The 27,235-nt window shown below is 53.5% G+C and overlaps 1 protein-coding gene across 3 annotated transcripts in view; it reads left to right on the forward strand.

The window, feature by feature from the left end:
- The first annotated feature begins 1,101 nt into the window (after positions 1–1,101).
- Positions 1,102–27,235, forward strand: part of MDGA1 (MAM domain containing glycosylphosphatidylinositol anchor 1) — a 54,863-nt gene continuing 28,729 nt past the window's right edge. For 2 of the 3 annotated variants that reach the window (XM_082412533.1, XM_082412534.1), the window contains exon 1: positions 1,110–2,099. In XM_082412533.1, the coding sequence (XP_082268659.1) occupies positions 2,033–2,099 (67 nt within the window). In that variant the 5' untranslated portion in view covers positions 1,110–2,032. Of the gene's footprint in view, positions 2,100–27,235 lie in introns of all 3 variants that reach the window. The other variant, XR_014250709.1, reaches the window with a different exon arrangement.

The raw sequence follows: 27,235 nt of genomic DNA on the forward strand, positions 1-27,235 counted from the left end.
GGCTGCGGGGTCCTGCGGACAAACCTGTTGGCAACCTGCGTGCCGAGGCAAAGACAGGAGCTCTGATCGCTCCCTTTTCGCCCCGGGCTCAGCCAGCTGCTCTGGCGGTGGCCCCCACGCCGGACGCCGGGAGAGGCCGAGGCTGCCTGGAAAGGGGCGGGGCTCGGCCGGGGGCGGAGGGACTCCAGGGCCGCGCAGACAACCCTGCAGACCCACAGCAGGCGACCGGCTCGCCAGCCTGCAGGACCCCAAGAGCCGCGGGCGCCCCGGCCCTCGGCCTTTCCCTTCGACCCTCGCTTCAGTCCCGCCCCCACAAAAGTGCAAAACATTTACAAAGTGGGCAGTGCCCCGCAGGCTAGGCTAGAGTCCCCGGGGCGAACGGCCGTGCTTGCCCAGCGAGAGTACTGGGATCGGTGCACCCGGATCGGGCAGCCGGTCTGGGTGTGCAAGGGCGGGCGAAGAGCGAGTGTGCGAGCGCGCTGCAGAGCCCGCGCCGAAACCCACGTCTCTTCGCCTCTGTCCTCGGGATAGATGGATCCATTTCTGCTTTCTGACATTTTCCTGCTGGGGGGATGGGGGGGCGGAGAGAGGGAGAGAAGGGGGGGATGCAGAGAGGGGGGAGGGGGGAGGGGGAGAGAGAGGGAGAGAGAGAGAGAGAGGGAGAGAGAGAGAGAAGAAAGGCAGTCCGCTTCCCCCAGCCCTGTTTTGTTTTCTCTAATTGGTCCTGGGGGAAGCGAGGAAATTGGACAGAGGCTGGGCCCGGCGAGCTGCGCTGCCTTTAATTGGCTCCTTTTTTTTAACTGGAGGGGAATCAAACAGGAGAGCGAGCGACAAAGGGTGGGAGAGCGAGAGACCGAACGAGGAGACGCGAGGAGGAGGGAGGAGAGGGGGAGGCGGGGGGGCGCGGAATGAAAAGCTCGGAGGGGGGAAAAAGCAGCACAGCGAAGCCCAAGTTGCCGAGCGAGCGGAGCGCTCCCGAGGCCCGAAGCCCAGCTGCAGCCGCGCCCGGCAGCCCGGCCCGGCCCCGCCTGCTCTGGGCCCCCGCCGGCGGAGGCCGCCGGGCGGGGGCGGGGACGGGGACGACCAACTTGGGTCGCGGCGCAGCCCGGCTCTCCCGAGAGCGCCGAGCCGGGGAGCGCCACCGCCACGGCCAGACGGCGGGAGCGGAGCGAGGCAAGCAGAGGCGGCAAGCGGCTCCCGCGCCGCAGCCCAGGCCTTGGCGAGAGCGCGAATATTTTTCAAACGACTCAAACTTTCCTTCTTTCCCCGCCTTCTGGGGTCTCTCTTGGATGGAATTGCTCTCCTGATTGCCGCGGGGCCCTGGGGCGCGATTCCTCCCCGGGGTTCCTCGGTGGCTCGGCTAACTTCGCGGACCCGTGGACCCGTGACTCTCGCCCCTCCGCGGAGCCTAGCCCGCGCTTCTCCCCTGCTCAGGAGGGCCAGAGCCGGGGCTTTTCGCCTCCGAGAGGACGCCCAGCCCGGCCCCCTTGGGTCGGGCCATTGAGCCCCCAGCACCGGCCACAGAACTGGAGACAGCGGATTAACCCCAGCGGAGCCCCGGCCTCCCCGCCCCAGCTCCGCGGAGGGGCGTCCCCTGGGCGGGGAAACGACAAGTTTGTCAGTCGTCGGTGGCCTGTTGGATCCAAGCGCCTCCGCCTCCGCAAAGGGGTCCCTGGCGCCCAGAACCCCGAGCGGACAGCCCTGGGAACCCGGAGAGGCTCGGCGGCCGGGCTTCTCGGGCCGGGGCGCTGGCTGCTGCGCCGGGCGCGCCGAGGCACCCGGGGCCGGGCCAGCGCCCCCTGCGTTCCCACGCGGGCAGCGGCCCAGCCGGAGGAGAAACCCGGGTCGCTGCCGCTGCCGCCGCCACCGCCGCCTCCTCAGCCTCCTGATTTCCGTCGCCGCCGCCGCCGCCCCCTCCGTCGCCTCTCGGGGAAGGGGAAGACGCAAGGGGCATCGCAGGGCCCCGGCGGAGGCGCCCCCCACCGCCTCTCGGGCTGCGCCGCCTCGCGGGGATGAAGCACGGGCCGTGAAGATGGAGGTGACCTGCCTTCTACTTCTGGCGCTGATCCCCTTCCACTGCCAGGGACAAGGAGTCTACGGTAAGAGCCCGCGTCCCGCTCCATGCCGGCTTAGCACCTCCCGGAAACTTTGCAAGAGGCGCAAAGTGCGCGCTGCCCGGGTTTGGTGGGTACCCCGGCTCGGACTCTGGAGTGGATACCCGGGTCCCCGCCCTTTTCCAGAGCGCGAGGAGATCGAGCTAGCTGCTTCAGAGCACGGAGACAGGTTGTAGGGTCTGGCGTGAAGCCAGGGATGCCAGGGGGAGGTAGTACCCACCTTCCCAAACCCTGCCAGGGTCGGGAGTGAATCGGAACACTTGAGAGCACCCAGTTGGCTCGAGAGACCCTGACAGACCGCACACCGGGGGCTGGGAAAACGACTTGCAGCGAAACCTCATCCCACCCTGGCTCGGCCTCCGGAGTGCAAGCCGAGCGATGCACGATGCGGAGTTGCGCCCGGCTGGCGAGCGAGCTGGCTGCCACTACCGCGGCCCGGCGGCTGGCTCGGTTTCCCGGCTTTCGCTGGGCTTCGCCGCTTCGCTTCTTGACAGCCCAAGCGGATGCAGGCATCCCCTAGATCCGGCTCCCAAGACCCCAGAATCCCTTCTCGGACCTCTCCTGAGACAGTTAGTTCTTCCTGTCCCCGGTTCCCAGCTACAAAACCCCAGCCCCACCTTCCTTCTGCCTGCGCGCACACATTCAGCCACAGTCCCCAGGAAAGCAAACACTGCACGCACCCATCAGGCTACGTGTCGAAACTCTGCCTCCAGCCACGCAGCTCTGCTCCCGCGTCCGCACCCACGCTCTCAGGCGCCAAGGGAACTCTGGTTACCCCTTCTCCCTTCTCTCTCGTCGGTTTTCCGGGAGAAATATCCCGGGAGTGGGCATCATCCGTTCAGGATCACGAGGGCTCATGCCTCTCAGGGACTTTCCCTCTGAGTTCTGGCAGCCAGCAATGCCCTGACCCACAGCACAAAAAGTCTTTGGGGCGCGGTGGCCCTTACTTTACCTTCTTCTGACTGCAGGGTGGTCTGTATAGGTCACTTTTTTAATGATGTGTGTAGCTGGAGTGGGGAAGATTCTCTTTCCTTCTTTCTCTAGGGTTGAGGACCTAATTATTCACCTTTAGATCGGGAGAGGGTTTGACTTATTCTGTTGAGGGGGTGGGGGCAGAGGCATTGTGCCTCAGCTGCCAGCCTCAAGTGCAGATGCTAAATGTTTCCTTCTGGGGATGCCTGGCCTGTCTCCCTGAGCCTGGCAAGAGGGAGGGGTGTCCTGGGGGTATCTGGGAGGTGACATCCTCCTGGCCCTACACAGCTAGCTGGCTTGGGCTTAATTCCCTGGGGGAGGCTGGCCCAGGCATCTGGCCAAACTCTGCTGCTTAATTAGTTTGTGTGTCTCTTACTGCCTGGCCCTTTACATAGGCCAGAAAGGGAAAGAAGGAGGAAGAATGCAGCAGGGACTGAGAGAGGCTGCATTGTAGAGAGGAGGCCACTAGGCGGGTTCCAAAGGCCTTGGCCTCCCCAGGGTAGGGGAAGACATCAGGGTGTACTGGGGGGGGGTCCTCTTTCTTTTTTCTCCTCAAGGCTTCCCTACAGCTTCACTGTCTCCTTAAGAGGTGGCCTAAAGAGAGACCTGCTGAGGTCTTTGCCTTCTCACCACACCCCAGGGGCTCTGGAGAGCGATGGGGAGCCCTCCGCCTCTGCTGCTATCCTCCACCCTGCTCCTCCCTCTGAGTGCCCTTGGGCAGATCTGGCCATGTCCTGGCCAGAATGGCCCATCTCCTGGCCATTCCTCTTCTCTATCCCCTCCAGTTTCTTCAACCTTATCCGGGGCTGCATGGGACGCATCTTGAAGAAGCTCCCCTGAGCCTAGCCTGGAAACCCCAGCAATGAAAGCAGGGGGTGGGGCAGTAATTTCTGTGGACCCTGATTCAGAGTACTTTGGGGCCAGGATTTAGCCGTTGGCTTATAAGTCCCCCTTTCTCTGTATTTTCTCCACTCCCTTGTGTGCCTGGGTCCCAGCTGCTCTCACTCAGAGCAAATCAAGGTGTGTTGCTGTGCACTGGGGCCAACCCGGAGCTCTTGGGTGACGTTCTTTCCACTTGCCCTTTGAGAGCATGACTCCAAGGAAGGCCTCAGGGGAACTGCAGGGTGAAAAGTCTTAATCGAGGTGGATGGAGAGTGGAGGATCTAGTGAGGAGGAGGACCACAAGAGGCTGCCGAGTTCCTTGTGATGCTAGAAGCCTTGGCCAGATATAGCAGAAGGGAGAACTATGGTATCACTGGGTCTGGCTTAAAGAAATAGTATGGCGAGGGACTTCCCTGGTGGCACCGTGGTTAAGAATCTGCCTGCCAGTGCAGGGTACACGGGTTTGAGCCCTGGTCCCGGAAGATCCCACATGCCGCGGAGCAACTAAGCCGGTGCGCCACAACTACTGAGCCTGTGCTCTAGAGCCCGCCAGCCACAACTACTGAGACCGTGTGCCACAACTACTGAAGCCCACGTGCCTAGAGCCCATGTCCACAACAAGAGAAGCCACCGCAATGAGAAGCCCGTGCACCGCAATGAAGAGTAGGCCCCACTCACCACAACTAGAGAAAGCCCGCATGCAGCAACGAAGACCCAACGCAGCCAAAAATAAATAAATAAATTTAAAAAATATTAGTTCTTTAAAAAAAAAAAAGGAAATAATATGGTGAGTTAGATCTTCTGCTCCGCTCCGCCCCCCCAAAGCAGATGAAGCAGTTTGAGAAAGAGTAGAGTGTAAGGGTGAGGGATGGTCACTCATGCCCATCATTGTATGTCAGCACCTAGCATGGTGCCTGGCACACAGCAGGAGCTGGCAAGTATTTGTTGCATGAATGAAGGGCCATTGTTGGCGGGAAGTTGAGGAAATGTTTCTTGAAATTCCTTCTCTCCAAGCAGTCTGTCTAGGATGGTTTCCAGCAGCGTAGTGGGGTCTCTTTGAGAGTCTCTGCTTAGGGAGAGTGATGGAGTCCTAGGCTGGCAGCCGTAGGGGACCTCAGCTTCCCTGGCAGTGAGAAGGGAGGCAGGTTTTGCTCAAGGCACAAAAGAAAAAAGTGTGCCCGAGGGAGGGAACCCCAGCATCTTCCCAGCCTGTGTGGCTGAGGGAGGGGCAGATTAACATGGAAGCTGAATTGAGGAGAGGGAGGAAGAGCAGGATGTGGAGGATAAACCCGTCAGGATCTGGCCTGGGCTGTGGGTCTCTGATGAGGCTGGTGGGAGGCAGGTGCCTGGAGCCCTATGCCTGGCTTCCCTCTGAGTGTCCTCTTGTCGTCTCTGAGGTCCGCTGTCTAAAATGGGGCTGGGGAGGCGCTCTCAGTCTGGTCAGGTGGTTTTGCTCTTCTTGGGGGCACAGATGCTACAGGAGCTGAGTACTGGACCAGATGGTCCATTTGGAGCCTGTCCCCTCTGCCCTCCTGCCTCCCAATCTCCTGGCCCAGTTTGTTGTGCTCCCAGTGGATCCTGTAATCTGCTTTCTGGCAAGCCAGGGGGGTGGGCTGGCCCCAGAGGCCTAGTTCTGGGGCAAAGACAGTAGCCAGGTGATGGAGGAGGAATATCCTATGTGTGGATAGCATCAGAAAACACCCCCTCCTCCATCCTGGCTTCCTCTCTTCCTTCCATAGCTGCTGGACTTCCAGCCAGGGGCAGGTCAATGGGACTCCTCTCCTTTACAAAAGCACAACAAACCCCTGGATTATTTAATATGCAGGAGTGCGAATTGACATTATCCTTAAGACAGGTTGTTTGCAACTTACTGGTGGAAGTCAAAATATTTCACCAAAGGTGTCATCAGAAACTACTATCCTATGCTAATTTTTGTGGGAACATGAAGACAGATGTTGAATAATTTGACAAGAGCAACATAGCTTACAGAATTATCACCAAGTCAGGTTTTTTTCCCTCCTCTGAGGGGTGCGGAGAGGGAATTTCAGGAAGTGTGTCTCCCAGTGCCGTCTTCTGGGTGTTGATCTGAGTGTGGGCACCCTTGGGATTTTTCACTGGCATTTCTACCCCATGCCTTGAAACTGGCTGTCCCCTGGAGAAGGAAGGCATCGCATCAGAAAACTCTGGCCTCCCAGAGCAAGCAGAAGGCTTGGGGGTTTCTAAATGTCCTCAAGAAGGTCCCTGCCTCTGTCCCTTCTTCCTTCTCAGTTATAGAAACTACACGAGGGAGAAAGAGGGCCTTGTGTCCACAAATCCAGGCTGTTTTGTTTGCTTTGTCAACATTGTCTGCACCCCTGCCCCACCAAGTTTAAGTTGACCCCTGTGCTAGCCTGAGGGCTCCCAGGCCTGACGTCGGGGCCGGAGAGTCCTCGTTCAGGTCAAGAGCCGCATGATGTCCCATCCTACACTGCAGCCTGCAAATTTGTGCTTCCTGGGGCTGGGGGTGGTTAGAGAGGATGAGTTTGTTAGCCAGGAAGGCACCTTCGACAGGCGGGCTGGGGACATGCCAAGAGCCTACTTGTAATTGGCCAGGCCTGGCTGTGAGCTGCTGGGGCCAGGGTGGCAAAGCCTCGATTAGAGCCTGGTATTAGCTCTGCTTTGCTGGAACATGGAGGGATGGGTGAGGGCTCCATAGGGAGAATGGAGGGAGCTAATCACAGCCGCCAAGGCCAACAAATGAATGATGCAGGAAATCAATACCCGGGGGCGGGAGTGGAAATCCGGGCAGTGGTAGCAGCCATGGCTTCTCCCGCTGCCCAGAAGGCGCAGGCGGGCCTGGGAGGAGTGAGACAGAGGCAGCAGTGTGAGGACCTTCCTCTCCCCCACACCCTCCCCACTCCCCTTCGTTTGCCTTCCTCTCCCCCACTCCTACCTTTCATCTCCTTGTGGCTGGGCTCAGGGAGGATGGGCCAGGAGATGCCCCACCTGGCAAAAACAGGGGACCTGGGAGATGGGACCTTGGGCCACTCAGTCCTGGAAGAGCGCTCCCCAGCTCTGACTTGCCTCTGGACACCTGAGCCTGACTAGGCTCCAGGTGTGAGGGTGTGTGCCTGGGGACCCTGCCCTGTGCCGCTGGCACTGCCACTCCAGATATGGCCAGCAGGGGGAGGGCTTGGCTGTCACATTGCTTCTTGCCTTTCCTGGGCTCTCCTGGCCTCAAGCCTCCCAGTAGGATGAGCTTAGCCTGGGGCCCACGGGAGCTCCTTAAGGCCTTCTGAAGCTCCAGGCCGCCCTCCACCTCCCGTGTCCCCACCCCAGTGTCCCAGGGCATTCGCCTGTGGCCAAAGCCACACTTCCTGAACCCTAGGCTGGAGGAGAGCTCTCTGGTGGGGCTTGGCCGGGCTGTGTGCAGAGCAGGGGCTTGTGCCTTGGCAGAGCTGCCTCTTTGTGAACCTGGGTGTGGCCCCTCTTCTGCATCTTCCTCCCCATAGTCAGAGACCCTGCTTTGCAGACACACATCTGCTGACGGCTGATACTACGTATTAAGGGGCCCCTATTGCATTTAAATGCTGATATGGAAGGCAAAAGCAATGCTTAACCCAAAGGAATGAATCTTTTTTCTTAAGCAATGCAATCTGCCTTTTCCCAAGTCTATGAGTAACACGTGTTCTCTGCAAAAACAATCAGCAAACATAAAATTATAAGGAAGAAAGTAAAACTCACTTGACATCCTGCCTTGCATTCGATGATGATTCTTTCAGGCATCTTTTTGAGCAAATAGGAACGAACTTTTTAGGGGAGAATCGTTGGTTATGACGACCATATCTTACAAGTGTGTAAGTACCACGTGCATTGCCAAGCATTTTCATGCATCTACCTCCTTTGATTCTGTAACATTCTGAGAGGTCAGAACAGGGGGTCCTATTGTCCCCATTTAACAGATGGGAAAACCAAGGTTCTAAGAGTTTAAGAACTTGCTTAAGGTTACTCAGCTGGTAAGAAGTGGCTTGTAGACTCGATCCCAGTGGATCTTCTGATTTGGGGGTTGGAAAACAGTATGGTGTCCCTCTTGCCATTCATTAAATATTTACTGAGCACTTCCCTTGAGCAAGGCCCTGTTCTGAGCATTGACAGGGCTACTGAGATAAATAAGATGCCCTCAAGGAGAAGGGGAGAGGAATCACATACAAGATGGTGGTTCCTGGACGATCTTGATAAATGCCATGTGGCAAGGGCAGATAAAGGGCTCTGGGAATTCGAAGAGGGAGGAAATTACTTCCAAGGCCTGGTAGAGGAGGGGGCATTTGAACCAGCCTTGACAAATAGAAGTAAGGAGAAGGGCATCCCAGGTGGAGGACTCATTATGGCAAAGGCATGGAGGATAAAGAACCTGGGTGTGTGGGGGGAGTCGTGGGTCGTTGATTTGGGCTGGAGCGTAGGTTGAAAGGGAGTCAGGGCAGTTAGAGTTGGAACAGTAAAGGAATAATAATAAAAACTGCTAACATTTGCTGCCCAGGCTGAGATCAGGAATATGTATTGTCTTCTTTAATCCTTACCATAATCCCTTAAGAGAGAGTCACTCATCAGCCCATTTTACCAATGAGTAAACTGAGGGCTCAGAAGGATGAAGTTACTTGTCCAAGGGGCAGAGCTGGGCTTGAACCCAGATTTGCTGATTATAAAGCCTGTGCTTGGGGGGAGTAGGCTGGAATCTTGGGTTTGTGAGGGTGTTGAGCAAGGGAATGGGTTGATATGAGCCCAGGTACCTCATATCAGGCTGGGTAGCCGTGCAGCTGTGTGTTTGAAGAGGCTGCGGTCAGGCGGAGGGAGACTGGTCAGGAGATCCAGAAGTTGTCTGGGGAAGTCGTAATGAGAGCTTGATCCAGGGTGGTGGCTGTGAGAATGGACAGGAGGGAGTGGGTACAAGAACTGCAGCCAACCAACAAACATGTAAGAGAAGCCTCTGTAAGCGGCACTTGAGATATTTGATGAAATAAACATGCTCTTGTTCTCCTAGAGTTTAAGTTCAAGTTGAGGGGAGGCAGGCAGTAAACAAGTCAGTGAATAAGTAATGCATTCTATGGTGATGAATTTTATAAAAATGGGTAAAGCAGCTAAGGGGACAAGGTGTGGTAGGCTGTGGTTCAAGTTTATACCCATTAGTTGGGGGTAGAGGTGCTCCTTGAGTAGGTGCCACCAGAGCAGAGACCTGAAGATGCCCGAGGGAAGAGGGAGGAAGCCCCGTGGATGTCTGCAGGAAGTGTGATCCAGGCGGGAGAATAGCCAGTGCAAAGGCCCTGGGGTAGAAACATGCCTGGACTATTTAGTAACAACGAGGAGTCCAGTATGGCTGGAGCAGAGTGAGCCATGGGGAGGGGAGTAGGAGGTGGGGTTAGAGAGTTAATGGGGGCAGATTGTTTGCAGCCTTGAAGGCTAAGTAAGGACTTTGGATTTTATCCTGAGAGAGGTGGGGGCCATGGGAGGGTTTTGAGCAGAGGACAGACATGAACTGACACCTTTTTAATAGAATCCCTCTGGCTGCCATGTAGAGCATAGACTGTAGGAGGTTGGGGATGGGGGAAGGATCCAGTCAGAGACTGTTACAAAAGGCGAGAAGTGAGACTGTACAATCATTGGGTCCTGACAGTATTTCAGAGCTTGGGCAAGGGATGGGAGCTGAAAATGGCTCTGAAGTTTGGTGTTGGGAGACTTGGCACACAATGGCAATGAGATGGAGCGAAGGCCATGGGAAGTCAGACAGGTTTGGGGCAGTGGAGTGAAGCAGTTAAATGCCTGGACTTCTGGGTAAGGAACCCGTGTTTGAACCAGCTGTGAGAGCCCGAGAAATTACATCTGCTTTCAAAACCGTGGCTTTTCTGCTTGTCAGATGCGTTTGTGATAAGCATGCAATAAGCCGTACCTGGAAAGCCCTGAGCACTGTTCTTGGCACTTAGCAAGGCCTCGGTGAATAGTTTTATTTGAATGACAATGCCAGTGCAGTTTTGAACTTCACGGGATTCTGGTGCTGGGGTGTCTGGGAGAGATGTTGATGGACATGAGTGGCGGTGCTCAGGAGAGAGATCTGTTCTGAGAGGTGGACTTGCACATCTGGATTTATGTCTACACAGCAATGTGAGGTGAGACCACGAGGTGGGATAAAATTGCCAAGGAGGGCTTCCCTGGTGGCGCAGTGGTTGAGAGTCTGCCTGCTAATGCAGGGGACACGGGTTCGAGCCCTGGTCTGGGAGGATCCCACATGCCGCGGAGCAACTGGGCCCGTGAGCCACAACTACTGAGCCTGTGCGTCTGGAGCCTGTGCTCCGCAACAAGAGAGGCCACGATAGTGAGAGGCCCGTGCACTGCGATGAAGAGTGGCCCCCGCTTGCCGCAACTAGAGGAAGCCCTCACACAGAAACGAAGACCCAACACAGCCAAAAAATAAATAAATAAATAAATAATAATTAAAGGTGCTAATAATTAAAAAAAAAAAAAAATTGCCAAGGAAGAGAGAGTAGAGTGAGAGAGGAGACTGGGCTGAGACCAGTGCCCTGGGGGTGGGAGGAGGAAGAGGAGACAGAGCAGGTGGCATCAGGGAGGTAGGAGGAGACCCAAGAGGGGACAGGGACCAGAAAGGCAGGGAAGGGATGGAGTCCATGGGAGGAAGGGCCATCTGAGGTGGGGGAGGAGACAGAGTAAGGGCCGTCTGGGGACCGGGAGGTTGGTGGGGATGCGGCTGCAGCACAGAGCGGGGCTCCTTCTCAGGGGGACTTCCCAAGGAGTCCCCTGGGGATTTTGTGAAAATGCAAATTCTGACTCAGTGGGTCTGGAGCTGAGCAGAGATTGTGCATTTCCAACAAACTCCTGGGTGATGTTGATGCTGCTGGCCCACAGACTGCTCTTTGAACAGCAAGGACAGACAGGAAGGAGGATTGGACTCAAATGGGAAGACTTGGGTTGGAGGGTCAGTGGGCAGCTTGCTGCCTCTGAGAGACCCTAGCCCAGGAACCTCACCTCTCTGAGCTCAGTTTCCTTATCTGGAAGGCTGGTTCGGGCGCTCCCACCTCTTGGGATTACAGAGGAGCCGAGAGTGATAGCACTTGGTAAACTCTAAGGCAATCTATGGGGACTTTGTTTCACGAGAGCAGAGGGGATGGCAGGCAGGTGGTAGGGAGCCCTGGGTGTGGGTGGTGTATGGAAGCAGGAGGTGCAGGCTGCTCTTTTGAGAAATGTCACAGGCCAGGGAGGGCTGGAACTGCAGTTCCCCTACCCAGGCCGGGCCTTCTGCCTCTGGGAAGCTGGGGCTGCAGGGGTGGGTGACCTCAGTGTGTGTGTGTGTGTGTGTGTGTGTGTGTGTGTGTGTGTGTGAGAGAGAGAGAGAGTGTGTGATGTGGGCGGGCATGAGGCCGCTGCTTGGCCAGCTTTGGAGATACCACCCCAGGCTCTTCTTTGTTCCTTTCCAGCCCCAGAAACTCAGCCGGGATTGACTTTGGTTATCTGGAGGTTGGGAGCTGTGTGGAGAAGTGTTTCTCAGCCCCGGGGGGCATGTCAGAACCACCTGGAGAGCTTTTTCAAGAACAGATACCTGGCTCCACCCCCAGACCTCCTGAATCAGAAACTCTGCAGGTGGCATCAAGACAGCTGTGGTCGGAAGCTCTCCAGTTGATTCTGAGGCACAGCTGGTGTAGACAGTGCATCTGAATGAGTCAGGCCCAAACAGATGCCTTCTTCCCTTGGGCTTTCTGAGGGCATTTCTGGGTTTTCCAGGTCACCGCCCAAGCTTTGTTTCAGCCATGCTCATCTGGACCCTCGGGTCTTAAAAAAAAACTCACTTATCATTTTTTAAATTATGAGCCAGGGGACTTTCTAATTTAGTAGTCTAAATGGAAAGGTCAGGAGCTTGGGAGAGTAGCCTCTCTCACTCTGCTTCTAGCCAGGGAATTTCCAGACCTGAACCTAAAGAGACCGAAAGAAACTGCTCCAGAAATGTTGTTTTCATTGATTTTCAATAGGTAAATTCTGTTAACTTTTTGAAATGTGGCCCTTTTGTTTATTCTCTTCTCTTTTTGGTTTAGAGAAAATGGAAATTTCAGAGCTGGGCCACATCGTAGCAATTCAATTCAAATGTAAACCGAGCACATGTTTAATGAGCAGCTGCTAAGTGTCTGGAAGGGAGGTGGGCGCTGTGGCTGCAGGGAGGGCTGAAGGATACCTGCCCCCAAGGAGCGCGCGGTGGTGCGGGAGAATGCAGCCTTTTCCAGCGTCCTCATTTTCCAGATGGCGAAGCTGAGGCTCAGCTTGAGGGACTTGCCCAAGGCCCTGAAGTGAGCAGGTAGTGGAGTGAGGATTTGAACTCAAGCCTGCCCAATACCAAGTCTGGTACTTGCCTATTGCCCCCAGTGTGAAATTCCTGAGGGCAGGATCTGACTTTTTTTTTTTTTTTTCCCCCCCAGACTGTGCTGTAAAGAATGGGTTGCTGATGGGAGCAGCATGAGGACCCTCAGTCCTATATCAGTTAGGAATCACATTCTGTTGCCAGAACCGAAGACCTGACTACAGAGTCTCAAACAAATTAAAGTGACTTTCTTAAGTCTAGAAGTAGGCTATCCACGGCTGCTCTGGTGGCTCCTTGGTCACTAGAGATCCAGGCTCCTTTCATCTTGCTGTTCTGATCTCCTTACAGTGGTGCTTCTCAAACCTTGCTGCATATTAGAATTACCTGGGGGTGTTTAAAATTTGTGAAGCTTCGGTCATACCTCATATCAACTAAGTCAGAATGTCTGGGAGTGAGAACCAGGGATCAGCATTTTTTTTTTTTTTTTTTTTTTTAAAAAGAAAGATCCCCAGATGATTTGGATGTGCAGCAAAGTTTGGGAACCCCTGCCTTAGAGCATTTTGCCTTAAAGTCACCAAGGGGCTGCTGGGGCTCAGCCATCATGACATATTCCAGGCAGGAAGAAGGGAGGAACACTTAAAAGGCTGAGTCATTTACCAGTTGAGTCAGCTTTTCCAGAAGCCCCCTCCCAATGATGTCTTACTGGCCATTCGTTTTTTTTTTTTTTTTGGCTTAGTCGGGTCTTAGTTGTGTCACATGGGATCTTTCGTTGCGGCACGCAGGCTTCTCTCTAGTTGTGGCGTGAGGGCTCTGTAGTTGTGGCGCGTGGGCTCCAGTTGCCCTGCAGAATGTGGGATCTTAGTTCCCTGACTGGGGATCCAGCCTGTGTCCCCTGCATTGGAAGGCGGATTTTCAACCACTGGACGACCTGGGAAGTCCCTTACTGGCCATTCTTAGATGAAGGGAGGCTGATAAATGTAGCCTTTTATTTATTTATTTAATTATTTTTTTTATTTTTGGCTGCGTTGGGTCTTCGTTGATGCGGGGGCTTTCTCTAGTTGCTGCGAGTGGGGGCTACTCTTCGATGCGGTGCGCGGGCTTCTCATTGTAGTGGCTTCTTTTGTTGCGGAGCACAGGCTCTAGGTGTGCTGGCTTCAGTAGTTGTGGCACAAGGCTTAGTTGCTCCGTGGCATGTGGGATCTTCCCGGACCAGGGCTCGAACCCGTGTCCCCTGCATCGGCAGGCAGATTCTTAACCACTGCGCCACCAGGGAAGTCCCAATGTAGCCTCTTAGATGGACATATTCTCACCTAAGAGAATATCAGGGTTTATTTAGATAGAAGGGGAGAATGGAAGTTGGGTAGGTAATGAGCAGTCTTTACCACAAATCCCCACCTCAGGATCAGTTGGCATTTCTTGAAATGAAAGGATTTAGATGGATGGGAACAGCTGTTCTTCTCCCCACCTCACACTACCCTGCCAGCCTAGCTCAGGTTGGGTGGGATGCTCTGGAGGCTCTGAGTATGGCCAGAAGGAAACTTAGAGAAGACAGAGAGCCAGAGCAGGGAAGAGGCTTGCTTGGGGCAACCCAGACGTTCATGTGAGGGTCCAACTTCCCATCTGCTAGTGCTCGTTTGCTCCTCCTCACCCCAGCACACTGTTCATTCACACTTCCGTGAGGTTGTTCATTTCCGCTGGTTGGTACCTCCCTCCACTAGCAGGTGGCTCCTTTCAGTCCCAGCCACAGGAGAGCTCTGTGGACCCTCCTGGTTTGGGGGAACCAGAAACTGAGGGACTGTGCTAGAAACCATGATCTACCTCATCTTTCTGCCTCTCAGCAATCCCACACCCACATGAGCCCAGGCAACCCCACTGCTGTTTGCTCAAGGTCTAATCCTTTGTTGGGAAGTTCTTCTCATTGTCTGACCTTATTTCAGCTTGTTGTAACATAATCTCTTATCAGAAAGATTCAGAAGCTGAGGCCTCTGAGCTGAACTTGAATATCTCCTTAGCCCTGAGACTTTTCCTATGTGAAACTCTAAATGAAGGCACTTATCCCATCTCTGAGAGGGACAGCCGGAGGGTAGACGTGGGGAGGGAGCTGGATTCTGGTGACCTCATCTACCTGGGTTTGGTTCTGGTGTTCCAGTAAAATGCAGGGGGCCTCTGGGGAGGTCAGTTTATCTCTAGCAAAATACATAAGCCCACAAGGCAAGCTGAAGGTCTGTGCCATCACAAGACCTGGCTTTACTCTCCTTTCTGGAATAAGGCCATGTATTCCAGATACAGAGACGGCCAGGAGATGGAGCTTGAGGGTGTGGCGAGAAGTGAGCTCAGCTGCGATACAGTGGTCTTAACTGACCCAGAGGCACTTGAATCTCAAGGAGTCTGTGCAGGAAGAGACTGAGACCAGAGAAGGTAAGGTCAAGGTCACACAGCAATTGGGTGCCAAGGCTGAAGTTAAAAGTCACGTCAAAGGACTTTCCAGCTGGATCTTTCTCATTCTCCTATATTATCCTGTGGGCTCAGGAGAAGCAAGGACACATCTTCATGGCATTTATAAGCTCCCATGAAGTTCAAAACTGCACTGGCATTGTCAGAGCCAGGAGAGAACTTAGATCAAATATAATAATTTGTTAGAAAAGAAACCTGAGACCTAGAGAAGGTAAGAGAAGTCCCCAGACCACACAGCAAACAGGCAGCCCAGCTTGGAATCATGGAAGGTCAGAGGTAGTGGGCTTAGAGGTTACCTGGCCCTAACTGATCAGTTTTTAGAGGCAGAAACCAGTGGTCAGAGGTGAAGGGTCGCTCCAAGCTCTACCTGCCACTGAATACACCCTTCTCTCCCACTTCTATCTCCCAAGTCATATCTGGGCTCTAGGATACTGAGAGGACTGTGTGTGTGTGTGTACGCGTGTGTCCGCACATGTGGCTTAATGTGCCAGGGGCAGCAGGCAGGAGACGTAAGAGGCTTTCTCCAGATCAAGCCACCCACCTCCTTCTGCGGCATTCAGAGGCTACAGTGAGTTCTCCCCTCCCCTCCTGGCTTCCTCCAGTTCCCCATACAGCCATGGCCCCTGGCATTGCCCACTGGCACAGTGGCCTTGGGGGTGCTGGGAGGGCTCAGCACTGAGGGGTGCCCTAATCTGCCTGAAGCACCGACACCCTGCCTGGCTCACTCCCTCACTTTCTCGGGAGCTGAGGGAGCAGGGGCTGTGAGGCTGTCCAGGGCGAGGGTGGGCTGCATCTCCCCACAGTCTCCTCCCCTTCATTCTGTCGGAGCTGGGGCCGGTGAAGCCAGTGGCTCCTTCGGGCTCTCTTGCAGAATTATAGAGCCAGGGATGAGGGGCTGAGGGGTGAAAGGAGTGATTGGTGGGGAGCCCTGGCTGCTGGTGGAGATCAGTGTGTGTGTGTGTGTGTGTGTGTGTGTGTGTGTCTTTCTGTCTGTCTGTTTGTGTATGGAGCACCATTGGCAGGAGATAAGCTGTTCTCACTGGGTACCTCAGCAGGAGCTGAAATACATTCCCCAAGTCCTCTCTACGCTGGGCATGTACACTTCATCAGTATTTTTCGTGCACACGTAAATATACGTGGGCATGCATGTGCTGAATGTGTGCATATGTGTGATCATGCCCACAAGAACATGGGTTTATGTGCAGGGAGTCATGTATGTATGTGTGGGGGGCTGCAGACCTCTTTGGGGGCTTCTTTGGGTCCACCTTTATCCCACTGCTCCTCTGGGCAGCCCCTGGTCATCCTAGCCTTGGTCCCCAGGCAGGGGGTGGGAATGGGCCTCCAGCACTCTGGACCGTCAGCCCAGTGCTATGTCCAGCCTGGGTTATGACTACCCCCCACCGCTTCTAGGAGACCTGAAGTCGGGGGCCAGGGCAGGCTGAGGCTGGCCTGAAGCTCCTGGCTAATTTTCCCGGCCTCCATCGATCCAGCAACTTCTCCTGAGTCTATTAGCAGTCGGCGAGTGAAAATATCCCCCATTTCAAGCCCTGACCTGAGACAGGGAGGAATCCATAGCAATTTGTTCAAACAGAGGAAAGCATTTCCCTCTGATTTGTATTCCAATTTATTCCAGGCAAGAAGGGGGTCAGGGTGGGGGAACGGGGAACCCTGGCACAGCCAGAGCTGGGCCCAGGCCGTCCCCCTCAGCCCCCCATGCCAGCCGGTGTGGCAGCTGGTACTCCCCACGGCTCCTGGGTGAGGGCTGAGGAGGGGAGGGTGGGCCCCAGCAGGGGGATGGGAAGAGAGACCCTTCCCAGCCAGGCCCTGCTTGACTGGAGAGCTCAGTTGTGGATGTGGTTTTCACAAAATACAAAGCTGCCTGCTCGGAGCCTCTCTCCCAGCACCGGGGCCCGTGCCAGGCGTGCGCTCACCCGCTGTGCCCGTGCCAGGGCGGGGGCTGGGCTGAACGCATGGATACAGTGGCCCCAGCTGGGCTGAGTGGCAGGGGGGCCTCTTCTTCTCCTGAAGCCCTCCCCAGCCATCCTCGCAGGAACAGAACTGCCCAGGCTCAGAGGGGAGCTGGCACCTTGGAGAGTCCCCTTGCAGGGCAGGGGGCCCCTCACCGTGGGAGCCCTGAGCACATCTGCCTGACACAGCGCTCACGCTTCATTCCTGGCCTGAGCAGACTGGAGCTCACAGGTGTCCTAACCAGAGAGTCTCTTTTGAGCACCTAGGATAACGATAGCTCTGGCTGACATTTATTGAGTACCAACTACTTGCCGGGCATTGGGCTAGTGCTGCCAAGCACCCAGTTTTGGCACGGTCCAGGCGTCCTCCTGCACCTCACTTTCCTCAACCTTCTGCATACTTCTGTCACCTCCCTCAGCCGTCTCTGCCCAGTGTTTTCAGTTTCTCCTGGGAATCACTTCTCCCTTCCACCTGCGGCTGGCCCTAGCGACTGAGGGTCTCAGGACTGATGCCTCTGCAGCCCCCCTTTTCCAAGGGCCTCCACAGGCAGGCCAGCTTCCTTTCTTCTGGATCACTTTCTTTGGCGCCACCTGGCTTTCCGCTCCCCGCCAGGGCCCAAGCCTCTGCAGAGGTGGCTCCATGGCAACCAGAGAAGAGGATTCTGGGAAGGGTCAGCCAAGTGGTCCTGCAGCTTTGCCCCCAACCCCTGCTCTCCACTGTTTCCTTCCCTCATGCCTCAGTGCCCCAGGGAGGAGAGTAACCAGAGAAGTTCTTCACACCAAGGTGTCAGTGACTAGCAGCTCTGAGGTCAGCTGTCGCACATGACTTGCCAGGCTCCATGACACCACCGAGGTCTAATTTCAGAAGCAAGCAACTAGATGTATCAAAGTCATCTCTCTCGCTCAGGTGGGAGTGTCGGAAGCAGTGTGGCCTGAAGGCTCATAGCAGAGGCTTCTGCAACAGGTCTGGGTTCAAGTCCTGCCCCAGTCATTCACTGGCTGTGTGATCTTGGGCAGGGTATACTCTGTGCCTCAGTTTCCCTGTGCACAAGCAAATGATAATAATAGTGCCCCCCTCAGGGGGCTGTGGTGAAGAGGAAATGGGAACTTGTGGAAAACCGTTCTGAGCCCAGTGCCTGGGGCTCTTCAGAGGAGGCACTGCTAAGGGAGTGATTCCAGCGCCCAGGCCTGCTCTGATGAGTCACAGAGGCTGCCACCAGGGAAGTGGCATGTGAGGCTCTATGTACAGGCATGTGACACAATATTGGGGGAAAGACCGAGACCCTGGTCCTGGAGAAAGTGTGGCAGAATTCCACCCCTCCTCCCATCTTCCTCTTGGGGAAGTTTATAGCAAGAATGTTCCCTTTGAGCTACTTTATGAGTTGGGAGACAGGTGTGTTTTGCACCCAGCCCTTTACTGCCACCCACATGTCTGCCCATTCCAGACCTCACTTTCCTCCTAAGAGGCAGTGCCCCCCACCTCCTGTCCTTAGCCCCCAGGAGCCTCCTAATGGCAGTGACTTTTCTGTCCCTGGCTGTGATTGAACTTAGGTCCAATTGGCCTCCCCCATTCACAGGTCCTTCACTTTTCTCCCCCAGCCGACTGGGTTTCAAGTCATTTGCAAGTTGTTCAGAGACTCGGCATGCTGAGATCCTACAGTGCATGCCACTTATGTGGTTTCTTAAATTTCAGCCAAAAAACGAGAGAAACCCTTCAGTGATGGAAGAAAAAAATAATGAGAATACTTAAGCAGGGGGGCAGGTATTACATTTCCCGATTTATAAATATACCTGATGCTAAAAGAAAATATGTTCCCAAACTTTATGCTTCTGGAATTGACTCTTGAAAAAAAAGAAAAAAAAAGATTGGTCATCCCTTTCAGAAATTTAACGTGCTTTCCCTCCCAGGGGTGTTCTCCTTTTGAAACAGACACAGAAAGAGAATGCACAAGTGACTATTTATTTATTTATTTTTAAAATTTATTTATTTATTTTTTGGCAGCGTTGGGTCTTTGTTGCTGTGCGCGGGCTTCTCATTACGGTGGCTTCTCTTGTTGCAGAGCAGGGGCTCTAGGCACGTGGGCTTCAGTAGTTGCGGCTCACAGGCTCAGTAGTTGTGGCTCACGGGCTTAGTTGCTCCGCAGCATGTGGGATCTTCCCGGGCCAGGGCTACAAATCCGTGTCCCCTGCATTGGCAAGCAGATTCTTGACCACTGCACCACCAGGGAAACCCGCAAGTGACTATTTAATATGCTGGTGTTGGTAAGAGGTATGAAGAACACACAAAGCAGGTAAGAGGATTGAGAGTGATGGAGGTGGGGGCAGGGATGCTGTCTTAAAAAGGGTGGTCAGGGAAGGCCTGTCTCAGAAGAGAGCTGAAGGAAGCGATGGGGTGAGCTCTGGAAATCCGGGGAAGAGCAATCCAGCAGGGGGAGCTGCAAGTGCAAAGGCCCTGAGGTGGAAGTGGGCTTGGTCTGCTTGAAGAACAGCAAAGACAGCAGTGTGGCCACAGGTGGGAGGAGGGCAGTAAGATACAAGGTGGGGATGGAAGCAGGTGCAGGGTGTGGCAGGCTATTGAAAAAGCTATGGCTTTGACTCGAAGTGAGAGGAGACCCACGGTAGGGTTTTGAGCAGAGAAGGGACAGGATCTGACCTAATGTTGGAAAGGGATCCCTCTGGCTGCTTGTGGAGAACAGACTGTGCCAGGCAAGAGAGGAAGCAGGGTAGAGCTCTCTGGAGGCTGCTGTAAAAATCCAGGCAGGGGATGGTGGTAGTGGTTTCTAAGACCAGGTTGGTGTTTCAGGGGTCAGATGCAGGATCAGTTCCGAAGGTTGAGCTGGTGGATTGGGCATGGGGTGTGGAAGGAGAGAAGGCAGGGATGACTCCCAGGTTTCTGGCTGCCAGTGTGTTTTCAGTGACAGAGGGTGAGGAATGGCTCTCAGGCCTTGGGGGTGTGGCGGGGTCACTAAGTGCTGTCCTCCTGAGGTCAATGGATGTGGACAGAGGCATAAAGTTAATCAGGCCCTTGCATCTCTGATCCCTGGTTTTTAAACCTTCAGAGGCAATCCTTCTCCTGCCTCCCGAGCTGGGATGAAGGTCCAGCCTGGAGGAACTACGCAGGGGCTGCTTTAAGAGGTTTCAAGCAGTCAGGTTGTGACACCCATAATTCCACCCCCCAGCTGGGCGGGATGATGCCCAGGAACCCACCGTGGCCCGGGGTGGGGGTGGGGCGGGACCAGAGCGCTGCCCCACCAGAGTGGCGGCGGTAAGCTCTGCAGAAACACTGTCCTTCTGTCCCCTGTCCTTCTGTCCTGGCGTCTAAGGCCCCGCCTGCTCTTAAGCTGCAAGATTGATTTTGCTTTCAGGGTTGTTATTATTATTATCCACTTAAACAACTTCATAGGAAAAAAAAGGAACCCAGTGACCATCAAACATTAATCATTCATTCTAAATTCCCTGCCCATACCTGTCAATATATTTTTACATAGCAGTAAACAGTGGTCCATTCTGCTCTCTTGGCTGACTTTATCCCCTACACACATCTCCTGGTATTGACTGAGCCCTCAGACCTGTCAGCTTAATGGCCGCAGGGCACCCCCTGCATTGATGCGCTGGAGTTTGGTCACCGTTTCTCCAGTGCTGGGCATTTGGGCAGACGCCAATTTCTTCTTCTAAATAGCTCTGCCATGAATATCCTTATGTGAATTACTTTTTCCTTTTAAATTATTTCCTTGGGGCCTATTCCCCAAAGTGAGATTGCCTAATAGGTCATAGGCTAGGAACAGCTTTATGGTTCTCATTTCGCACTGCCGGCCCGTGCTACAAAAAGTTTGAGCCGGGCTTGTGCGCAGCCCAGCCACAATGGATTTTTATCAGTTTAATTTATTTTCACTGGTTTAATAGGTGCATTATGGCCTGCTTCTTAACTTCCAGTTTTTACTTCCAGAAGCCATATTTGGGTCTTTTGAACACCTAATAATAATAAGACCTGATCTGTGCAGAACTTTACAGTTTACATGGCACTTTCTGACATGTCATCTCACTTGAGATGACATATCAAGTGAGATACGATGAGCCTAATATTATTGGCCTCTGTTTTATATGGTGAAATGGGTGTTTAGTCAGGTTGAGTGCTGGAGTGGAACTTCCAGCCAGTTCTTGCAGGTTTGGTTGGAAAGAACTCCCACCCACTTGCCACCATCCCGTTCTTTCAGAGGGCCCAAGGCCCCCCCCACCCACCATCCTGTTCTTTCTGAGGACCCAGGTCCCCAGATGCTCATTTCAGCCCCAATCCAGTGCCTCAGCCCCCTGTCTCCCTCAGTTCCCACAGCCAGGCCTGTGTCAGGCTGCAAGCTGTGCCCTGTGCTTCAGGCTTGGGTCTCAGCTTGGGGGGTGGGAGGAAAACACTGGGCTTTTGGGTCAGAGGGGCCTTTGAGGGTTCTTTGCTTTAGCGAGGCCACTGCTCCCTCCATTCCCTGGCCCAGGGCTGGCCAAGGCTCTGCGTTCTGGGTTGGGGGCCTGGACCTGGCAGTGTGTCTCTGGTCCCACCCAGGATGTGCCCCATCCCCAGTGTTGGTCACAGGTACACTGGTGCCCTGGTGACTGAGCCTCAGGCGCCAATAAACAGGGTTACTCAGGGGCCTGTCAGGCTCTGCACTGGAGGCTTCAACTCTCAGGCTAGGGGGACCTTCTCATGGTGGACACACCCTTAGGTATGAGCTTGGTTTTATTCTGCTCCCTTCTAACTATACTTCTAGAGCATCTACTAGGCAGCATGTGCTGTGATTGGTGGATTCCATTCTTATTGTATTTAACACTCTCAATAGGGAGCATTCTTATGCCCATTTTATAGGCAGGAAACCGAGGCTGTAGACTAGAGAGTTAAATGGTTTGCCCCAGGTCACACAGCAATTATTGCAACAGCCTGAATGAGAACCCCTGTGTCTACTCCAGCCCTGCCCCTCCCATGGGCTTGGTTCAATAGGTATGCTTTGTCAGTTGGAGGGTTGGTCACATCCAGAATTTGGCCCACTGCCAGGGTCCAGGGCCAAGTGAACTGCAGTGATGGGGTCTCCAGGACTGCAGATCTTGGTGGGGTTGTGTAGCGGGACCCCAGCAGAAAATTTTTACACGAGAAACCCTATGTCCATGGGCCCCACAGCCCTGGGCCAGGCAGGCTCAGGTCCTGGGTTCCAGATGCCATTCTCTGCTCTGATGGGTGGTAGCCTCTCTCTCTCTCCATCATCCTGGATGTTCTCCTGGGGAGAGCTTTCCTTCCAGTGATTACCTCTTTCCATCCACATTGACGTTCTGGTCTCTCGGGATTATGGCTCTTGGCATCCCCCCAAAGTAGACCTCTTCATTCAGTTTTACATTTTCCTCTTACAGGCGCTTGGAACAGGTTCCCAAAGGGTCCCAGGCTATGTGATCAAATGGAAAGGGAACTGAAATTTATTGAGCACTTACTATATACTAGTGATTATGCTCTGTACCAAATGTGCATTATCTCATTTAATCCTCACAACCCATAAGTTATTTTCACTAGAGCTGAGATGTAGTATTATCCCCATTTTACAGATGAAGAGACTGAGGCTTTGAGAAGTTAAATAACTTGCCCAAGGTCACATAGTCATTAGAGGAGAGATAGAGCCCTACCTCCTGCCTCTCATACTACACCATCTGGGCAGCCCCTCAGACTTGCATTTACAGCTTTGGCTCAAGCAGTGCCCAACTTGAGGCATGTGCCTTTGTGATCTCTCTTCCCTGGGTGTCCTGCCTATAATGTTAGCACTGTCCTAGGGCACCTCATTTGTTGACAGTTTTGATCTCCCTGCCCACCAGGGAGAAAGTCCCTTTATAGTTTCCCGCAGGGGACCTCAGAGCCCCCACTTAGAGGGCTTTCTGGTGGCCTGTCCTAACATCCCTGAGTTCATTAGTTGTGTGCAGATTAGACTTCCACTGGTATGCAGATAGTGAAGATTCTGTGAGTAGAACCTGGCACTCTCAAAACCTGTGTGCCTTCTGATGGGGCCAGGATGTAGGTGCAGTGGTGCCAAACCTTCCTAGGGACGGGGGCACAGATGGACTGGCCACCACTTTCAGCAGTGCCAGGCTCTGCCAGAAGCATCAGGCTCTGCAAACAGTATCAGCTCCTGAAAATGGAACCAGGCCTTACACACAGCAGCAGACTCTGCGAGCCCTACCAGGCCCTGCCTCTGACTATGAGAGCAGAGCTTGTTTTCATGCTTAATCATGGTGATAGGCTGGCAGCCTGTGCCCTGATCTTTCAGCTGTGGCTGGTTTCCACACTCTGTGACAGTGCTCTTGGACCTGGAGGTCAGAGATACATACATACTCAGGTTGGGGAGAGATTTTTGAAGCCAAAGGGGAGGTCGGCTGAATGTGGATCTGGTTTTGGTAAGCAAAAAAGACTTATTGCTGAGAGCAGACTTTAATAGAGTCAGCAGCAAGGGGAGGGCAGAGGTGCTTCAGGGAGGGGGATGTGCCTGACTCCCTCTGCATTCTAGAGCCGAGGGCAGGACAACAGGTGCTCAGGAAATGTTACAGAAGGGATCCATGAATCAATGGTAAGTTAACAGGAGATTGTATGTGCCTTTGAAGGGCTGGGAGGCCAGGGAGCAAGAGGGACGATGGAGAGAGAATCATCCTGGACCAAGGTCTAATGCCCTGAGAGAGTGACCAGAGGTGGACAGGGCAGGGTGTGCTGGTGCTTCCCCTCCAGATGACTGACATTAAGGTGAGGCCAGGGGAGGTGGTACTGGTGGGGGGACTGGTTCAAACTTGTTTTCTCAGCATGGAATTGGAGTCTCCCCTAGACTCCAGAACTCCTGAGAAGCCACCTGGCCTGCCCCCTGGCCAGGGGCCGAAACAGAGGGCAGGCTTCAGCCAGCTCTGCAGACAGGGATATGGGGAGGGCAGGGCGAAGCCCCACTGTGGAGAGCACAGAGAGCAGGGTTAATTTTCCCGAGAGGTACACATTTGATGGCCTGTGGTTCGCAGGAGAGGTGTGTAGCCTCATCCCTGGCAGAAGGAGGCCCAGGCGGAGCCAGCCAAGCGCCTGCCCTGAGAGCCTCATTTCAGACCCCGGCCGCCATTCTCTGAGCAGCTAATTAAAAGAGAAAAGCCTGTTAATATTTCAGCACTGTTAACTCTGCTAAATTATTAAGTGTCCATTTGCATTACGTACAAAAAAGGATCGATAAACATGTGTGTACCAGGAGCTGGGAGAATGAGGGAGGAATAGTTTCTAAGGATGCCACGTGGGACAGGCCCAACCAGTGACTCAGAGACTATGTCCTGGAGCCCTGTGTCCTCAGCACTGTGCCAGGCACTTGCAAACTGGAAATGCATGGGGCTTAGCACAAAAGTCAGAGAGTCAGATGGACTCCAAATCAGCAGGGTGTCCTTGGGCAAGTTACTTAAACTTGCCGAGCCTCAGCTTCCTCATCTGACTAATGCGAACAATAATAAGCTTGTTGTGGGCAATAAATAAGATAATAGATATAAAACACTCAATAAAACGCCGGCGCAGAGTAATATTATTATTATGTTATGTATATATTATTATGTGATCGTTATATTATGGTGGTGGGAGGGAGACCTGAGACATAACTCCAGCTCACAGTAATCCCTCCTTGTTTCCTTTCTGCTTCTCAGCAGACCTTTATAGGCATCATTCTAATCTCAGCTCTTCTAGACTATGCACTTCCCTAGTGCAGGGCCTGGGTGCCATAGCTCTCTGTACCCGCAGCACCAAGCTCAGCACCTCACACTTATAAGGATTTGTTGAATGACTATCTGATAGAAGCTAGGACCAGAACACAGATTCTGTTTCCTTATCGCCTGGCCCGGAACACTCAGTGATGCTTCCAGGAGGTGGTTAGGGTGATGGTACTTGCCCTGCCATCCAGTAACTGGGAGATAGAACCAACTTCAGGTGGGGGAGTCAGCAGCACCCCCTTCTTCTTTTCTCTGCTTGCCTTCCCACCACTCTGCTCTGTTTGGAAGTTTCTGCAGCCTGCAGACACCCTTCCCCTGAAAGAGTCAGGAGGGGGAAGCAGGACACCAGATCCCACTTGGTCATGATAAACCTTTTAAAATTTAGGGTGGGGAAGAAAGCTGAAGGAAAGTTGATGTAATGGGGCTTTTAATCAAGGGTTTTCATTCCCTTTGCTGTCTGTCAGCCTTGTTTGGCTCTACATCCTACTGTTGCATCCTCGTGTACTTCGCCAGCGTCCCCCACCCCCTTGGCTCGCAGCTGGGGAGAAAATTCTCTGATGGGGGATGGGGATCCTTGATGAAATTCCCCTTCTAGGTTCCAGTGAGAATTCTCTTCAGAAGGCCACGGAGCAAGCTGGAATTTGCCTTAACATGCGTCCTTGAGAGTTTGTGGCTTCCTCACTGGGCCTCCTGGGTGCTGGCAATCCCCACCCCTACCTACGGTTTGGGGTGTGCACTTTTGGAGGTAGAAAGGAGTGAGCTGATAGACCAGAAGCATCTGCCAGGGACTTGCCATTTCTGCTCAGTTGCCCTCCTTAGGATGCTGCCTCATTGGTGACATGTCTCATGCCGCTTGGTTACTCTCAGCCAAGGGGCTGGGGAGGAGAATGTTACTTGACTCCACAGCCATTATACTCTGTTAAGAAAGAGCTTTATGGTCAAGTGGAAAGCGCTGGATTAAACCAAGTTACATGGATGTGTTTTCTGCAGGACTTTTCAGGGCCTTTAATAGTTTACTCTTGTGCGCTGAGACTCTGAGAGGGAGAAGATGCAGCACCCTTATTTGGCGATGGGCTGTCTGTGAGCATTTTATGGCACACAGGTTTGGCAGACAGTGTTTTCCTTTTCCATGGGGTTTGTTGCTAAAGCTTGGGAGAGAGAAATAGCAAAAGTCTCATAGGCCAGAAGCAGGGAAATTTTCCACAATCCTTCCTATTTTCTATCCACCAATGTGGTGTCAAGCAGAGATAAACAAATCCAGCAGTGCCTCTGAAATTCAAAGGGAGCGTGTTACAAATACACCCTCTGAGGCCCGCCCCTGAAGAGTCAGGGCTAGTGATTCTGCATGGGCCTGGGAATATGCATTGCAAAGGGCTCCCCTAGTGACACAAGGCGGGGGTAGAGGAGTCCGTGGAGGGCAGTGAACTGAGTTCCAAGCTAGTGGGCAGAAGGCCTGGGTTCGAGCCCCAGCTCTGCTACTGTCCTGTGTCTGTGAGTGGACAGGGTGTTCCCTTCTCCAGGCCTCCTTCTCTGCCAAAGGAGGCTAAATAGGACGTGCCTTTTCTGGCTCTCAGAACTGAGGCAAGGATCTTGCAAATATACAATGGACCCCAGGAATGTATCAGGCCTCATCATCTGTGGCAGATTAGACATCGTCCTTTCGTGCGAAGGCCTTGCAGTCCCCTGGGGAGGTGGGGTTTTAAGAGGAGTGCAGGATCACTTACGGAATAATAATGCTGGCTGACATGCTTGATGACTTACTGTGTACCAGACAGTTTTAGACACTTTACCTGAGTTTACTTATTTATTCCTCTCCACAACCCCATTTTACAAATGAGAAAACTAAGGCTTTAAATAACTTGCTAAAAGTCACAAGGTAACTTTCTGAAAGTTAAGTGTGTAAGAGGGATGCTCAGAAAGGGCTCCATCCCTCCCCTCTGGTTTTCTGACTCCCTGCACAGTCCTCAACATGAACTCTGAACATGTTCATGAAACATCCCTAATGGTTTAGTGTCTGCTTTGAGTGGCTCCACCCCTGAGATATAGAGGGGGCCACAGAGGGTGGTCTCCTGTCCCCATCTCTTGCTCCTATTTAATCATCTCAGGAGCTGTCATTTATTGACAGAACACATACTGTTTGGCCAGATGTTTTACATATATTGTATTCAACCCTCACACTTGCCCTGGGAGAAAGCATTATTGTTCCCATTTTACAAATGAAGAGGCTGAGGCTCAGAGAGGTTAAGTAACTTGCCCAATGTCACCCAGCTAGTGGGTAGCAGAGCCAGAAGTTAGTCCCAGATTGTCTGGTCTTTCCACCTCTCTCCAGCAGATCCCTCCTCTGCCCACCGTTCCTTTTGTCACGTCGCCCTGCTTTGGGGTCATCTTAGCACTTAACACACTCTGAAACCATCCGTTCATTTCTGTTTCCTTGTTTGCCATCCTTCTCCCCAACAATGCTCTTTCAGAGCTGGTCTTTGTTTGCTTTTCATGACAGTCTCTCTAGCATCCAGTGCAGCGGCCTGCTTTTGTTGTTTGATAGACTGAATGAAGGGATTATGTCATGGTGCCTCTTGACTCAGGCCCTGGCCTGGTTGCCTTTAGAATCAGAAAATGTTGCTGCTGGTAGTGACTTCCTGGGGTGTGTAGAGCGAGAGGCTGAGGCTCAGTGGGACAGAACCCCTTTGGGGGTCTGTAACTTGGTGGGATCTCTGTTGGTTTAGGGTCAGAAAGCAGTTCCAGCCATTCCAGGGGTGAGCAGAGTGGGGGAGGCT

This window comes from Balaenoptera physalus (genome assembly GCF_965194825.1).
Source record: "Balaenoptera physalus genome assembly, chromosome: 11".
NCBI lineage: Eukaryota > Metazoa > Chordata > Mammalia > Artiodactyla > Balaenopteridae > Balaenoptera > Balaenoptera physalus.